We start from the raw sequence: 13,906 nt of genomic DNA, 5'->3' as shown, positions 1-13,906 counted from the left end.
AATATTAGTCCTTCCAATGAATATTCGGGAGTGATTTCCTTTAGGATGGACTGGTTGGATCTCCTTGCATTCCAAGGGACTCTCAAGAGTCTTCTCCAACACCACAGTTCAAAAGCATCAATTCTTCGGTACTCAGCTTTCTTTATAGTCCAACTCTCACATCCATACGTGACTACTGGAAAAACCATAGCCTTGACTAGACGGACCTTTGCTGGCAAAGTAATGTCTCTGCTTTTTAACATGCTGCCTAGGTTGGTCATAACTTTTCTTCCAAGGAGTGTCTTTTAATTTCATGGCTGCAGTCACCATCTTCAGTGATTTTGGAGCCCCCCCCAAAATAGTCTGCCACTGTTTCCACCATTTCTCCATCTATTTGCCATGAAGTGATGGGACCGGATGTCATGATCTTAGTTTTCTGAATGTTGAGATTTAAGCCAAGTTTTTCACTCTCCTCTTTCACTTTCATCAAGAGGCTCTTTAGTTCTTCTTCACTTTCTGCCATAAGGGTGGTGTCATCTGCATATCTGAAGTTATTGACATTTCTCCCAGCAGTCATGATTCCAGCTTGTGCTTCTTCCAGCCCAATGTTTCTCATGATGTACTCTGCATATAAGTTAAATAAGCAGGGTGACAATATACAGCCTTGACGTACTCCTTTTCCTATTTGGAACCAGTCTGTTGTTCCATGTCCAGTTCTAACTGTTGCTTCCTGACCTGCATACAGATTTTTGAGGCTTTAGTCATTCCCTTTTCTTTAATGAGGAGAATTTTTAATATGTAATTTATCTAGTTTTTTTCTTTATGATTATCATTTTTCAGGCTTTTTTAAGCAAACTTGGTCTATGTTCAATGTATGCTTTAAAACATAAAGCTCTAAAAGTTCAGGGTTTCAGCTTCCACATTTACAGCTGTAATTCGTTGCTGCTGCGCTGCTGCGTATGGTGTGAGGCAGGGATCAAGGGCTTCTAGTTTGCTTTCCCTGTGGATGTCTAGCCATTCTAGTACCACAGGTTGAAAACACTTCCTCTGGCACAATGGGCTGCTTTGGAGAAGATGAAACCAGGAAGGGAGGGCATGGAGAGACCATCTGAACCTGAATTAATGACAATACTGAAATGAAGAGGTAGACTTCGCTTATTTTACTCATCTTACTGAGTTTAAGAAAACACAGTAGTCTCTTCACTTAAGAAATTAATGTATAGAACAGTCTTTTGGACTCTGTGGGAGAGGGAGAGGGTGGGATGACTTGGGAGAATGGCATTGAAACATGTATAATATCATATATGAAATGAGTTGCCAGTCCAGGTTCGATGTACGATACTGGATGCTTGGGGCTGGTGCACTGGGATGACCCAGAGGGATGGTATGGGGAGGGAGGAGGGAGAAGGGTTCAGGATGGGGAACACATGTATACCTGTGGTGGATTCATGTTGATATATGGCAAAACCAATACAATATTGTAAAGTTAAAAAATAAAAAATCCAAAAAAAAAAAAAAAAACCTACTCAGAAAAAAACAGAAAGAAAGAAATGAATGGGCTGACAGTCCATTCATTAGAATTCCCTTCTGCCATGAACTTGCACGTAATCCACCTGAAACGTGTCCGATGGCCAGGAGTTAGCTCAGCTTTCTGCCGTATGTTGTTGGCAGCGTATCCTTCTGCATTGTGGGTATAGCGTGCATCCCTTAGTGTTCCAGACAGTAACTGAGATCGAGAGGAGGACTGTACCCGTCAGGTGGGATAGACTGTATCTGCCCAAGAGTATTGAGTAAAACCAAGCTGAAAACCAGGTCCAAGTAGGAGTAAATGCTGGCCCTGCTTGTTCATTCACTCTGTCCCACTTTTTTGCAACATCACTGGAGCTTTTATTGTCCTTTCAGTTGGATAAATCAACGCCTAAGTTATCTTAGAATAATTACTCAGATCTTAATAACCTTAATGTGTTAGAAAGGATCCCAAACTATGAATGACTCTCAAAATCCATTGATTTGCAATATGCAAGTCACAGGTGAGTTGCATATAAATCATCCTTGTGGAACACATAGAAAATGTTTAATATCAGCCAAAAACACTGGAGATCAAACCAGTCAATCCTAAAGGAAATCAGTCCTGAATATTCATTGGAAGGACAGATGCTGAAGCTGAAACTCCAACACTTTGGCCACCTGATGGGAAGAAATGACTCACTGGAAAAGACCCTGATACTGGGAAAGACTGAAGGCAGGAGGAGAAGGGGATGACAGAGGATGAGATGGTTGGATGGCATCACTGACTCAATGGACATGAATTTGAGCAAACTTCGGGAGATAGTGAAGGACAGGCAAACCTGGCATGCTGCAATCCATGGGGTTGCAAAGAGTCGGACATGACTGAGCTACTGAACTGAACTGAAAAACACTGGGGTAAGTGGATGAGGCAACTGGGTCAGGGACTGTAATAACCCAAGCCTTTCCCAGGCCCTGTTGGATCTCCTGGAAAGCTGAAGGCCTCAATGTATCGACACATATGTTGTCCGTCTGTAACAGAGCAGTTGGCTCATTCTCATCTGCTGCTGCTGCTGCTGCTGCTAAGTCACTTCAGTCGTGTCCGACTCTGTGTGACCCCATAGATAGCAGCTCACCAGGCTCCTCTGTCCACGGGATTCTCTAGGCAAGGACACTGGAGTGGGTTGCCATTTCCTTCTCCATCATTCTCATCTAAGTGCTTCCAAAAAATGTCAGGTAGTGGCTGGAAATCTACAGTTCTGGTCAATTTGCATCCATTTTTCCTGTTTCTGGAAACATAATCCCATTTATCTTGGAGAATCATATCTCCTTAACTGCAGACTACTTGATTTGGGTAGGATGGCTACATTCATGAATCCAAGGTGGTCATTTGACCCAAGACTAGTGAGTCAGAGTACCACAGCCCCTGACCAGGGTGATGAGTCCAGGTCTGGGTATAGGATGTAAGTTGATCCAGTCACAACCAGGTATAATTCTTTAGCTCGAAACTTTGAGAAAGAGGGAAGCTCTTTGGGCTGGGGTTCCTATGTCAGAAGAATAGAAGCCTGGAAGGGTAGCTTGCTCCAGCGAAGGGACAATCAGACCGAGAATCAAGTTAAAACAGAAGAAAGCAGAACCAAGAGATAGTTGGTGACACTGTTTGAGCAGCTGGATCTACCTATGCCGAAAGCAGTCCTCACACAGCATTTTCAGCGTGTGGGTGCGAGTGAGAATGTGTATGTACCAGGGAGAGTAAACAAGGAAGTAGGCACCTCAGTTTTGGGTTGCATTTTCCCCCTTACAGCCCTCATTTCTCAAATCCGTGGGGATTGCTGGATCCCAGCTTGTTTCTACTGAACCTGAATGCACGGACTTACAGCCGAGGAACCTGCATTGCAATGAGCATTCTAGCTAATTCCTGAACACACTCAAGTTTGAGATCTGCTGTTCCAATTTTATGGCTTAGGAAATTGAGATAATGAAGATTAGGTGTCCATCACAAGCTCTTTCAACAGCACGTGTTTATTCTAGGTATGTGGGAATGACATTTGGGAAGACATCCACAAACGAGCTGATGAGTTACAGAACCAGAACTAGAATTCTGTTCCTGGTGACCTGACCTTCCCAAGCTTCTGCTTTAATACATTTCTTCCTGACTTTTCATCTAAACTGTGAACGCTGACTAATGGCAAAGATTCTGCATTTGGGCAGCATTCACGGCATATAAAAATAGGTATTCTAACCACCTTGAGGTAAATGCTACTAGGTGGACGGTCTGAAATTTGCAAATGTTTCCATCAAAGCAATGGAGGATACAGAGCAGCAGAAAGAAACAAAGGCAGTCCCCACGCAGGTCCCACCCCTCCCTGTCCAAGTCTCAAAGACACTTCTTTTCCTTAAAAATGCATGCAAAACGTTGTATTCAGTTCCAGGGTATGTAACAGAAAAAGAATTTCTTCCAAAATATTTAAGTAAAAAAATAAATATTCCAGAAGCAGTGGCCATCATTATTCCGGGGCTTTGTTTACCCCTGGCACACCAGCAAGTCACCCAGGAGGGACTTGCTCCTACCCCACTTACATTCCAGTCAATTCATTTTTATTTTTCTTTAAACCCCAGGATTTCTTTTCTACTAGAATTATTCATAATGAAAACATTAACAAAAGAAGCAATTGTGAGCCTTTATTGAGTACCAGCTGTGTTGAAACACTGGGCATATACTTACCAGAGGAGGTGGTTAAAATGATTATTTCCATCACAAGGATAAGAAAGTTGAGGCAGAATATTAGGAGACTTGCTCTAGGTCATACAGGTAGTTGAACCAGGATTAGAATCTAGGTAGTCAGACACCCAAGGCTCAGTTCAGTTCAGTCGCTCAGTTGTGTCTGACTCTTTGTGACCCCATGGGCTGCAGCATGCCAGGCTTCCCTATCCATCACCAACTCCCAGAGCTTGAACTCATGAACATCTAGTCAGTGATGCCATCCAACCATCTCATCCTCTGTTGTCCTCTTCTCCTCCTGCCCTCAATCTTTCCCAGCATCAGAGTCTTTTCCAATGAGTCAGTTCTTCACATCAGGTGGCCAAAGTATTGGAATTCCAGCTTCAACATCAGTTCTTCCAAAGCATATTTAGGACTGATCTCCTTTAGGATGGACTGGTTGGATGTCCTGCAGTCCAAGGGACTATCAAGAGTCTTCTCCAACACCACAATTCAAAAGCATCAATTCTTCGGTGCTCAGCTTTCTTTATAGTCCAGCTCTCACATCCATACATGACTTCTGGAAAAACCACAGCCTTGACTAGATGGACCTTTGTTGGCCAAGTAATGTCTCTGTTTTTTAATACGCTGTCTAGGTTGGTCATAGCTTTTCTTCCAAGGAGCAAACATCTTTTCATTTCATGGCTGCAGTCACCATCTGCAGTGATTTTGGAGCCCAAGAAAATATAGTCTGTCACTGTTTCCATTGTTTCCCCATCTATTTGCCATGGTATGATGGGACCAGATGCCATAATCTTAGTGTTTGAATGTTGAGTTTTAAGACAGCTTTTCACTCTCCTCTTTCATGTTCATCAAGAGGCTGTTTAGCTCCTCTTCACTTTCTGTTCTGCCCATTGATTTATTCTGAAGTTTGCTGAAAATAGTATAGTTTGTTCATGCTGCTCCACTGTCTTCGAAACTCACAGAATATATAAAATAGGTGTGTTTTATCCTATAGAGATTAAACCTCAGGAAAGCTGAGCTAAAAAATGACAATTTGTAGAGCGAGTTGTTGAGAATTTAAAGATTTCATTGTCCAGTGAACCGAGTGGCTTGGAGAATCTGGATGTGCCCAGGGGGACAGAACCTACAAGAAACCGCCACACCTTATGAAAAAATACCCAGTGATTCTAAGATTTTATAGGAGTTTATGGGAGAGTGTGGGGAGTTCTTTCAGACTGCTGACTGTGGAACGGCAGACAAGTATGGTTTCAAAGCAGGAGAGAAGCTGTGAGAAAGAAGAGTTCAGTGGACTCACGCTTTTTTAACTGAAAAATTAACAACATTGAGACAGTCTTAGGCATATGGGTAGGACAGACTGAGTTATAATATACTCTGGGGGATAGTAATAAGGAGCTTGGCTTTCACTAGAAACATACATAAGCTATCCAAATGGGTCTCTACAGTTTCACGGAGCCCGAGAGTCCAGTTGTAGGGCCTGGAATAAGATCCATCTGTTCAGCTGGCATTCCTTAAGAAGGTGGACAGATCAGAAAGCTCAGTCCTAGGGAGTAGATATTCTGACAGCTGCTGATCTTTGTGTCCTGCACTGAATGATTTGTGCATTAAAAAACAAACAAACAGTAATATTTATCAGAGAGTGATACAGAAAAATTGTATCCAATCAAGAAAAGATCATGGTGCATCCACACTGCTGCAAGGGCATTACTCCATTCTTCTTCATGGCTGAGTAATATTCCACTGCTTACACATACCACATCTTCTTTATCCATCCATCTGTCAGAGAAAACTAAGTCAGGCAGAGAAAGACAAGTATGATATCACTCATATGTGAAGTTTTAAAAAAATGATATAAATGAACATGTTTCCAAACAGACATAGACACACAAATTTTGAAAATAAACTTACAGTTATCAAAAGGGAAATGGATGCAGCAAGGAGGAATAAGTTAGGAGCTTGGGATTAACACACACACTACTATATATAAAACAGACAACAACAAGGGCCTATTGTACAGCACAGGGAACTCTACTCAATATTCCATAATAACCAATACGGGAAGTGAATCTGAAGAAGAATGAATATATGCATATGTGTAACTGAATTACTATGCTGTACGCCGAAAACCAACACGATCCTGAAAACAATGATATGCCAAGAAATTTTTTTAAGTCATTAAAATAAACCATCATTGTGGTCTTGAAAAACAAACAGTCTAGCAAAGGAAGGGCATAACATAAGGAGGACTCAAAACGTGTGTCCCTCCTCTGAACATTTCTTCTCTTTCGTTCATTAGTTTTGTAAATATTTATTGGGTCTCCCCCATGCATGGCCTTCCCAGGTGCTGCAGTGGTTAAAAATCTGCCTGCCAATGCAGGAGATGCAGGAGACACCAGTTCAGTCCCTGGGTTGGGAAGATCCCCTGGAGGAGGAAATGGCAACCCACTCTGGTATTCTTGCCTGGAGAATCTCAAGGACAGGGGAGCCTGGCGGGCTGCAGTCCACGGAGTCACAGTCTGACGTGACTTAGCAACTGAGCACGCATGTACCCTATATACTCGGAAGGTTGTGTCCTTATCAAGGGCTTTGCATCATCACTCAAATGGTTATGAAGTATCGGCTAGACTCTCCTGGCTCCAAGATTTTCCTGTCCACTCTGCCTCCAGAGGGATCCTTCTAGAGGGACCTGACGGTATTATCCTATCTTTATACGCTTTAATGACTCCCTGGCTCCTGCAGCAAGAGACATGCAACTGGGGATCCTTAAGCTGGTTTTGACCCATAGACATGTTTTCCCTCTATGTGTGTTCTTTAAAATGTGGATAAGTCCTCAACATGTAATGTTTTAATTTTTCATATAAATCTGAATCAGCAGCTTCTCTTTAAAAGTTGGAAGGTCTGACATCCGGCACCACTGGCCAAACTGACCACTACATTTAGACAAAGAACCTCTTCTCCTGCTTGCCACAGTCCCTAATGGCTTCAGCTCCACCTGCTTTGTTTATTTACATTCATGCTTGGACCAAGGGAGATGTAAGAGTTTGAAATCCCTTGAGGACGGGATAACGTCTATGCAGAGTATGTCTCCGAGGATCTTCACAGCTTGAAGCTCTTTGGTTTCATCCTTTGTAAAGACCCCGTTCCAGCCACAGTGAATTCTCTGTAGTTCACTAAATGACAAGCTTTGTCATCCTCGGGCCCCTGACTCATGATGGACTCTCTGCTTCAACAACCCTCCCTCCAGCTTCCTTTCCTGCCTAAAGGAATCTCGTTTATCCTCAAGACTTAGTCCAATGTCTCCGTGGAACGTTCCTCAATCCCACCAGAGAGTTATTTGCTTCTATCCTAGTGTTCCCACAGCACTAGGTGGCTCTATTACTATTGCAATTCTAATAGAAATCAAAATTCAAAATTCTATTTGTCCAGTTGGAAAATATATTTCTTGCAAAGGAGGACTCTATCCACTCCATAGGGCTTCCCAGGTGACTCAGGGGTAAAGAATCTACCTGCCAGTGCAGGAGGCGCTGGTTTGATCCCTGGGTCAGGAAGATGCCCTGGAGAAGGAAATGGCAACCCATTCCAGTATTCTTGCCTGGGAAATCCCATGGACAGAGAAGCCTGGCGGGCTACAGCCCATGAGGTTGCAAAACAGTCAGACACGACTTAGCGACTAAACAACAACCACCCACCTCCATATCCCCAACTCTTCATATGGTGCCCGGCACCTGGTAGGCACACAGTGTTCACCGAATGCACAAAAAGCTGGATGAACGGATGCATGAATGGATACTTCCAGGAGAACGCTTTATCTGTGTCACAAGACTATGACATTTAAAATAAGGGAAGTCATGACTTGAAACCAAATTTCAAAGTTTGATAATGATCATGACATCTCCAGATAGCAGCTCTTAAAAGTTCCTGTTCATCGCAGCCTTTCAGGGAAAACAAGCCTTGAGACAATGAAATATAAACAACAGAAGTAAGTGCATTTTAAGTAAAAGAGACTTAAAATCAGTAGGGCACCATGTCTCGGTGTGGAGGGGCGAATGATCATGCTGCATTCAGAGAGCTGACGGTGAAAGCACCCAGAGCGTGTCTCTTATTAGCTAGTGGTCTCTCTGGGAGCGCCTGCCCTGAGGAGTGGAACATCTGGGCCCCCGAGTGGCAGGAAGAAATCATTTATCTGGAGTGGGCATGTGGACACAAGCCGCCATGAGTAAAGCAGTCCTTAGAGCTCTGCAGCACAGCTCTCCACTATAGAGCACAGACAGCAAGACAGACTGCCCTATCTGGTCTTGAGATGATTCCATGCAGCCACGTCGCTAGTCCTGGACAGTGAGTCGTGAGCCCAGAAGAGGTGTGCCTTGTGGCCGCAGCATTTAAATACCAGCATGAGACTCTCCAGGGTGATCTTCATTCTCCCAGAGCAACATTGTCGGCCTAGGACACGGAAGAGACCAGTCAACCTGCAGCAGACACATCACACACCAAGACAACTTGTGCCATCATGGTTACTAATTCTTGGGACTGTTTGTCACTCCAGCTAACACAGCCTATCCTGACTGATACGACAGATGGCTCTGGTTTGCAGCAAGTGGCAGAACTAAGACTGACAGCTGGACATTTTAGGAAGACTGATTCTCTGCAGTTTAAGAAAAAGATGTACAAAGTATACAAAGATGGAATGAACTACTTAGGTTATTGTTCATTCATACAGTGTACACTAAATTCTACCCTGGGTAAGTGTTCTATAGACAAAATCCTCATCTCTTTGGAGGTAAGGGGCAAGCTTCTTTTCACTCAAGATGTTTGTTTGGATGGCCCCAAAAGTTTTGACTCAACGAATTAACTCTAAAAATACCTGCCAACCTGGAACTTCAGGATGTCTATTTCCTCTGGTCTAAAAAAGAAAAAAAAATCTATTTATTTAAAGTATTCCTTTGCCTCAAGCCATTTACTGACCCACTGAGTTGTCTGAATTTAATGTAATTTTCCCAGCAAATAAGTCCCTTGCAGGCCAATACTCTTATTCTTCCTTCGCATCTTTCTCATGCTATTTAGGACACAATAGTTTATTGTCTGTCCTCCTAGAAAATAGTCAGCATTTGACACTAGCTATTATTATTAACTGATTGATATGTTTCACATATACTTGTCTTTCAACCATTTAAATTAGGTTTGGACTTGTTTAAAAAACAAAAACAAAACAAAACAAAAGAAACCAAGGAGCACAAATATATTACCCTAATAATTTTCAGGCAAAATGAGTCTTCCTTCTGAAAAAAAAAAAAAAAAAAAAAAAAACCCTTAGCCCTGTGCTATCGAATTTGTGGCCAATTACAATATTTCATTAACTTCTTAATTGGGTAAGTGTTTAATGTATTCCTACTATGTGCCAGGGGGAAAGGTTTACATAAGAGTTTACAAGATATGTTATTTCATGTACTGTACCCATTGTTACACAATTCTATGTTGTAATAGTGCCTATGAGTTCTCTGTATAAGACTATTTGCAAGGGGAAAAACAAATTCAAAAAGTTGGAGCAAAACATTCCCTTGGTTTACCACCTTAAATTCTGAGGGTGTGGTGAATGACTTGGGGTAGTAGATGAGTAATGTAAAAGTATGTAAGGGAGAAGAAACAACCTTTTTTTTCAATATTTCCATTTCTGCTAAGCTTCATTTCAGGCTTTCAGAATTGGAGAATCAGCTGCCTGCTATAAGAAATTGCTAATAAGCAGCAATTAAAGACTGAGAATTTATTCCTTCCATTCCAAACCTGATGTCATCCCCAGATGGAGATATTGGTACTAGTTAGGCTATTCAGCATTTTGGTAAATGAAGGCAGAAGGATTTGGTGTCTTTTGGATCCTGTGGAGGCAGAAAAGTGGTCCAGGAAGAAACACTTGTGTTTGATTTTGTTTTGCCCACTGGGATCATTTACACCTTTTTGCTTTGCTTTAGAACCAGGAGCTGAGGTGGGCACCTGTGTCTTAAAAAGCAAGGTGCCAGTTCTCTAAAAGAACACTAATTCATGAACTTTCTACATTCTTCCGTCTTTGCGATTGCCGACTCTGCATAAAATGACAATCAACTGAAAAAGACGGATCAATTCCAGTGAATTCAATACCCATTAATAGAAAAGAATGGGCATATCAGAAGCCAGGGTGAAGACAAGCGCTGCCCTCCTTTTATTTAGAAAAACCACACAGAAATACAGCACAGTCGATGTGCTGTTACCAGGACTTGAAAGTAGATTCAACCACCGTGTAAAAGATAAAGCAAGCCGGCAAGGACATCAGGATTTTCCCAGGGTGCCTTATTCATAGACATCTGACAGAAGAGGACCTCACAGAGCTTTGAGGAAAAGCTGAGTTCTCAGCCCACAGCCACTTTCCAGGAACTTCCCTGCAAACAGTGCTCTGTACTGGCGGGACGGAGATCTGAGCCTTCTGCCTCCTGCTCCCGGAGCTTCCCTCGAAGCACAGTTATTTACGGGGGCTTCATGAGAGAGCCAGCCGTAAGTGAACGGAACTCAAGAAAGTGCAGCTTCTAAAAAATACACCGGGGCGCCTCTGCGGTCCTTACTGTTACAAACTGACGTTTGACAGTTCAAGCCACAAACTTAACTACACACACACACACACACACACAGAAAAACACCTCGTTTCCCCAATTTCCTTAACTTTGAGTAAACAGGAGTCATTTTCTGTGGTCATACTCCTTGCGAATTTCCCAAAGACAAAACGACACAAAAGACCTGTGAGCTCCCTTAGGAAAAGAGGACAAACCGAGTTCCCGTTTCTCCTCAGCCCGGGGTCCTCGGTCACCCAGCCCCCCGAGGCCTGTGGCGTCTCAGTCCCCTCTGGAAAGGTCCCCTCGCCCCGCTCCCCGAGTCCCCAGTCATTTCAGCCTCCTGACTTGCCCTTTGTGCTCCCTGCTCTGTGGAGCGAGTGGCCCTCAGTTTAGGCGTCTTTGGCCAATGGGGTGAAAAGCAGGAGCGCTGCCCCGGGAGGACATTCAATGAACGAGGAGTGGCGGCGGGGGAGGGGGTCTGCCGGAGGACCCCGACTCGCCCGCCACGTGCTCCGCGGAGGGGGCGCCGCGCTCCCGGATGGGGCGCTGCGGGCCGAGGGTGGGGCGCGGGGAGGGGAGCGGAGCCGCCTGGCGGGCAAGGAGGCCCTCTAGGCGGGATCGTCTCCACCGAGCGCCGCGGAGGGGAGAGCCGGTCCTGCGCCCCGGGCGGGGGGCGAGCCTCCGCCCACCGGCCGGCCTGGGTGGGGGCGCGGCGCGGGGGTCCTCTGCCCTGACTTCCTCCTCCGCTGGCACTCAGCCACAGTCACCCCCGGAGCCCCCCCGTACCCCCCAAAAGCCCAGCCAAACAGCGAACCGCGGGAGGAAGCCGCCGGCTGCAGGAGGCGGGGTGCGCGCGCGGGGGGCCCGGGAGAGGCGAGGGGCCGGGCTGGCGGCGCCCAGGGCCGCGCCGCGCCCCCCGCGCGCCCACACTTACCCTCGCGCCCGGGTGGTCGCGGCTCCGGCGCCCGTCTCGGCGCGCGCCCCTGGCCGCCCGCTGCGCCCCAGGCCCGGCCGGCGCGCGCGGGGAGGGAGCCGGGAGCGGCGCGCGGCGGCGGCGGCGGCGGCTAGGGCTCCGGCGCGCCCTGCGGGCGGGCGGCCGCCGAGGCTCCGCCGCCAGGGGGAGAACCGGGCGGGAGCCGCGGCGGCGGCGGCGGCGGCGCGCGGGTCCGCCGAGCCCCGGGCGCAGCGTGCCCGGCCCGGGGCTGCGGCTGGATGCGCGCCCGGGCGGCTGCGGGCTCCCGCGGGGGGCGCCCCGGTGCCTCCAGACCGCGGGCGCCGCCGCCCCCGCCCCCTCCCCCCGGCCGCACCCCCTCCCCCTTCCTTCCCCCGGCCCCGCGCGCTCGCGCGCTCGCTCCGCGCCTCGCTCTCCCCTTTAAACGCCCACTCCGGATGGGAAAAGAAGACAACTTGCAGTCAAGTTGCAATTAACTTCCGCGGCGGCCGCAGCCCGGGCGGCGGCGGCACTGGAGGCCGAGCCCGCCGCCTCTGGAGCCCGACGCCGGCGCGCCCCCCGCCGCCCCCGGCGCCCCAGCCTGAGTGAGTGCCGCTTCCCTCCCCGCCCTCGCTCCTTTCTCTCTCTTTTTTTTTTGGCCCTGTTCGTGCTCTTTTCCCTCGGTCTCTGCTTTGCTCGGAAGCGATCCAAACTTCACCGCGGGACCCGCGAGCGGGGCGCCTCGTGGGGGTCGCCCGGCCACAGGGGTCCCCGAGGCCCTCCTCCCGCGCGCGGCGGGATCTGGAGGGACGGCCGGGGGCCGGGGAGGGGAGGGGGCGCCCAGGCCGGGGCCGCAGGGGGCTCACTCGCCCTCGCTCGGGGTGTGGACGCGCGCACACACCTGCCCCGACAGACTACGGCTGAACGAACGCCTCCGGGCCCGCCGTGGGACCCTCTTTGGCAAGAGAAAAGGGGACTCGGGAAGCGCGCCGGGAGCTCGCGGGGACCCGCTGTGTGCGCCCCGGAGCCGGCTTGGCCGCGCGGCGCCCGGCGCGGAGCGGGAAGGTCCCGTCGGCCGGCCGCGTGCATCAGGCTCAGCATCCGTCCCGGCCCGCGCGCCCGCCGGGGGCGGCGAGGGGGGCGCGGGAAGTTTGCGGCAACTTCTCCAGCCCGGAGCCGCTCGGCGCCGGGGCGCTCAACTTGGAGCCGGGAGTTGGAAAGCGGCGGCGCCCGGCGTGTCGAGCCCTCGCCGGCGGTAGGCAGGTGGGTCCTGACCGGCTCCCGGGGCGAACGCGGGCGGGGCTGGGGGTCGGGCTGAGGGCCGCAGGGCGCGCCGCCCCCCCCCCTCCCCGAGGGCCGGGACCGCACCGGGGCGGCCTGCGGTCCGCGCCGAGTCTCCCCCCGCGGCCGCGGCCCGGGCGCCGCGGCCTTCGCGGGGCGCTCCGCCGCCCAGGCTCAGGGGCTGGCGGGGCGCGGGTTTGCACAACCTCGGGGAGAGGGCAGGGCTGGCCGGCGGCTGCTCCGGGCAGTGACAGGCGCGTGCCGGGACCCGGGAGACCCACTGGGCTGGACGCCCGGGCGCCCCCAGAAGCCACGGAGAGGGTCTCGGGGCTCTTGCTAGACGTTTCGGCCCGGATCGCCACTAGAGCGTAGCACCTTTCACTTCTAAGTGTCAACCTCATGATCGCCTCTCAGAGCGCCCTGGTTGGCAACTTGGACCCTGGCGAACTTTCTCCGCAGCATTCCGGATTTTCAGGCAAACGCTGGGAGTCTTGGACTCCACATGGTTGTAAGGAGACCGAGAAAAGCGAAAGAAAGAAAGAAAGAAAGAAAGAAAGAAAGAAAGAAAGTCCTAGTCTCAGGAGAGAACCTTTCTGCCCCTACTGGCTGGGGTTCCCTCCTGGGAGGCCAGGGGACCTTACTTTCCTAAGAGGACAGAGAAGGGGTTAGGACCGAGGAACACGCGACTGCTGGGGTCAGGATTTGTCCCAAGCAGGTCCCGAAATCCAGTGTTTGTGCTGCCGACAGTCATTCATGCCGCTGAAATTTTATTGAAATTTACACCCAATCTAAAGTGAATTTTTCTGAGATGTCGGGAATTAAGATTTATTCTGCAGTCAAACGTAGCTTGGGAAAAAAAGAAAAAGATGAGACAGCCAAGGTTGAGGTGTTTGCTCTAAAAATCTTTAATCT

At 48.8% G+C, this 13,906-nt stretch overlaps 2 protein-coding genes across 2 annotated transcripts in view; one reads left to right on the top strand and one right to left on the bottom strand.

Annotated features, from left to right (window-relative positions):
• Positions 1 to 4,153: 4,153 nt before the first annotated feature.
• LOC139182757 (collagen, type I, alpha 1a-like) lies at positions 4,154 to 12,802 on the bottom strand. The gene is made up of 3 exons (XM_070788148.1): positions 12,580 to 12,802; positions 11,717 to 12,188; positions 4,154 to 5,983 (listed from the first exon to the last, which is right to left on the bottom strand). The coding sequence occupies exons 1-3, from the start codon at positions 12,800 to 12,802 to the stop codon at positions 5,812 to 5,814; spliced, it is 867 nt and encodes a 288-aa protein (XP_070644249.1). The 3' UTR covers positions 4,154 to 5,811.
• SATB1 (SATB homeobox 1) overlaps positions 12,184 to 13,906 on the top strand; it is a 99,698-nt gene continuing 97,975 nt past the window's right edge. Inside the window, exon 1 of the mRNA XM_070797251.1 lies at positions 12,184 to 12,318. The gene's annotated coding sequence lies outside the window, so the exon portion shown is untranslated. The remainder of the gene's footprint in view (positions 12,319 to 13,906) is intronic.

This window comes from Bos indicus, chromosome 1, assembly GCF_029378745.1.
Source record: "Bos indicus isolate NIAB-ARS_2022 breed Sahiwal x Tharparkar chromosome 1, NIAB-ARS_B.indTharparkar_mat_pri_1.0, whole genome shotgun sequence".
Classification (NCBI taxonomy): Eukaryota; Metazoa; Chordata; class Mammalia; order Artiodactyla; family Bovidae; genus Bos; species Bos indicus.
This window is presented reverse-complemented; position numbering and strand designations above follow the sequence as displayed.